Raw genomic sequence first — 2,744 nt, 5'->3', positions numbered from 1 at the left:
CTTCTTAGCTTTCCCCATGTCCGAGATGGGCACAGAGAGGGTGGGCATCCGGCCTGGGCTGCCCAGAGCTTGCAGAAGGGCCGGAGGTGCAGACATGGGGGCTCGCCTGCGGACCCGGGATCAAACTTCTTTTTTCCAAAAAGAGATTTTGAGCCCTAAGGACTTCAAGGTCCCAGCGGGGGCGGGGATAGGGGTGCCCTGTCCCCATCCAGCCCGCCCCTCCCCCACCTGCAATTTGCCTAATGACCCAAGATCGATTTGGCCCAAGTAGCTGGCCGGCCCTTGGCCGACTCAATTCTGTTTTACTAATTACTAAAAGGCCCTGGCGGGGAAGCTGATTCTGGAGCCCCAGGGGGCCACGTTCCTCCTCTGGGGGCTGACACATTTTTGCTCAGCCTCCCAGTCAGAGTGCAGCCTCTGAGGGGAGCCGGGAGTCCAAGCCGGGGCCTGCCCTGGGGGCTGGCACTCCTGGATGAGGGTGGTTCAGCCGTGCTGGGAGGCCCCTTCCCAGACTCTAGGGGGCTTTAGGGGGGCAGTGGAGGGGGGCAGGAGTTGGGCCCCTTGTCTCAAAGCCTCCGATTCTCCCCTTTTCTTTCAAAATGGACACGTCCCTGTTACAAAAGCCACACATGCTTGTTATAAAAATGAAAATGACATCTGAGCAGTGGGAGAGAGATAAAGACGAGGCAAAAGCACCCGTAATCCCGACCCCCTGGAACCCCAATGTCGGCGTTTGGGGTATTTCCTCTGCCTTTTCCTTTTCCCACCCAGAAGCCCCCCAACCCAGCCTCGCCAACATGCGCCGCTTCCGAGTTCCTGGTCAGGGATGCCGGCATGTCCTGGCTGCAGATAGATTTGTAGATGCCATGATTATTTTTAATTATTTGCTAGATTGTTGGAGGGTGGGATTGGGGAGGCCAGACTGGGGTTCAGACTCGGACTCTGCGTGGGAAGGGGGACACTCGGTTCTCTGGACCTGCCCCTGCCCCCACATCTGTCTGCCCACCTGGAAGATGGGTGTGATTATCTACAACCTGCGAAGGCTTGCAACAGACTCCAAGGTGGAGTTGAAAAGTCTGTGGACTTGGACTTGCAGGGGGTGTTGGCACTTGGATAGAACATAGGAAGGAGGGGAGCAGCTCTCCCCAGACCCGACCCCTCCTTGGGCCTGAAGCAAATGGAAAATGAAGGTGTGACTTCCCCTCTGGGGCTGCAGCCGGTAAACAGTAAATGATTACTAAATGCTTATGGCTTCTGAGTCTTCAGCAGCATGTACTACAGCGGTCCCCTTTAGCCCTATCCCACTCCAGGACCTGGGCCCCACTCAACTGTCAGGCCCCCCATAGCTGGGGTCACCCAGGTGCCCCAACTCCCTCAAAATCAGAGACAGGCTCCCCACCCCCCACCCATCCCCGCTATTGTGCTCAGCATAGGTGCACCTCCGGTCCTCAGCTGGGGACTCTGGAAGACACCTGGAAAGCGTCTAGTGCTCCCCCCACATCAGAGGAAACTGAGGCATAGAAAGGGCCCTACAGGGGCAAGCCAGGTTGTAGTTCAGAAATCAAATCTCCAGGAGTCAGGGGTCATGGTAAAGACACAAGGGGGGGGGCTGCCCAAATGGTTTGCATGGGGGGCTGATGCCCTGAGCTGCTCTCTCCTCCCCCGACTGTAGCCCAGAGCCCTCAATTCTCCCTGCTGAGATCAGGTACCGAGGACTCAGAGGCAGGCCCTGGTAGCTCTACCCCTCTCTCTCTTCTAGCAAACAGGTGAGGCTTACCCCCGGGGCAGATGGAAAGGGGAAGGAGGAACAGGGTGGGGCTGCATTCCCACCTGAGGTCAGGTCTGAGATGGGGGCACCTTCTGAGGTCTGGCCTAGTCTCTCCAGACCCTCACCCCAGGCTTGCATCTTACCCCGCTGGAGGGATCTCATCACCAGGAGGATCTCTCTCACTGTGGGAGGCCCACCATTTATCCCAGTTCGCAGGGTTTCTTGAGCCTCCCCTGTCCAGGTGCTAGGGAGAAGGGAGCCTTCACAGGCCCCCAAAGGAGAATGGGGACAATGAGCAGTTGGCAGCTGGGCCCCTGGGAACGAGGGGGGAGGGATGTGTTCTCAGGCGACCTGGGCCACAGGGCCACCTCTCTATAGGGTCACCCCCAGGCTCTGGCTTCTTGGGATTCTCAGACTGAGGGAAGGCCTTTGGCATCTCCAAGCCAGGTGCTCCATTGTATAGTTGGGGAAACTGAGGCCCAGGGGCCCACAGAGTTGGCTGCAGATTCAGACACCTGGGGAGAATCTAGGCCTGGACCCAGCCTGAGGACCTACCTATCCTCCCTCTCCCCCCCCCCCACCCCACGGAGGTCATGTGGGGGCTGTGACTCCCTGCGTGTGCATTTGAGGGGGGGGGCTAAGCTTGTGAAGGACCCACTTCCTGGGAGGCTGTGACTGGGGTGTCTTGTGTGGCCATGTGGAGAACAGGTCCCCTCTCAGCCTCACTTCCATGCCGTCCCTGGAGATAGGGCTCAGGCAGAAAAGTCCCATTTGTGATCCTCTGGGGAGAGCGACCGAGAGAGACGGGGTCAGCGACGCAGAGAGGCTCATCGCCCCACCTGGGCCCAGTCTGTCCTGGGGCCCTCCTCGTCGTCCCCGAGCCTGCCCCCGGAGCCGGCTGCGCTCGCGGGGTCCGGGGCGGGAGAGGTGAGGGCGGCAGGAGGCGGCGGCGAGGGGAGCGGTGGGCGGGGGCGCT

The 2,744-nt window shown here is 59.8% G+C and overlaps 1 protein-coding gene across 1 annotated transcript in view; it reads left to right on the top strand.

Moving 5' to 3' along the window:
* The first annotated feature begins 797 nt into the window (after positions 1 to 797).
* Positions 798 to 2,744, top strand: part of ONECUT3 (one cut homeobox 3) — a 23,640-nt gene continuing 21,693 nt past the window's right edge. Inside the window, exons 1-3 of the mRNA XM_004378672.1 lie at positions 798 to 819; positions 1,760 to 1,766; positions 2,558 to 2,695. Of these exons, the coding sequence (XP_004378729.1) occupies positions 798 to 819; positions 1,760 to 1,766; positions 2,558 to 2,695 (167 nt within the window). The remainder of the gene's footprint in view (positions 820 to 1,759; positions 1,767 to 2,557; positions 2,696 to 2,744) is intronic.

This window comes from Trichechus manatus, unplaced genomic scaffold, assembly GCF_000243295.1.
Source record: "Trichechus manatus latirostris isolate Lorelei unplaced genomic scaffold, TriManLat1.0 scaffold00057, whole genome shotgun sequence".
Lineage (NCBI taxonomy): Eukaryota > Metazoa > Chordata > Mammalia > Sirenia > Trichechidae > Trichechus > Trichechus manatus.
Note: the sequence above shows the minus strand (reverse complement) of the source record. Positions and strands in the feature narration are given on the sequence as shown.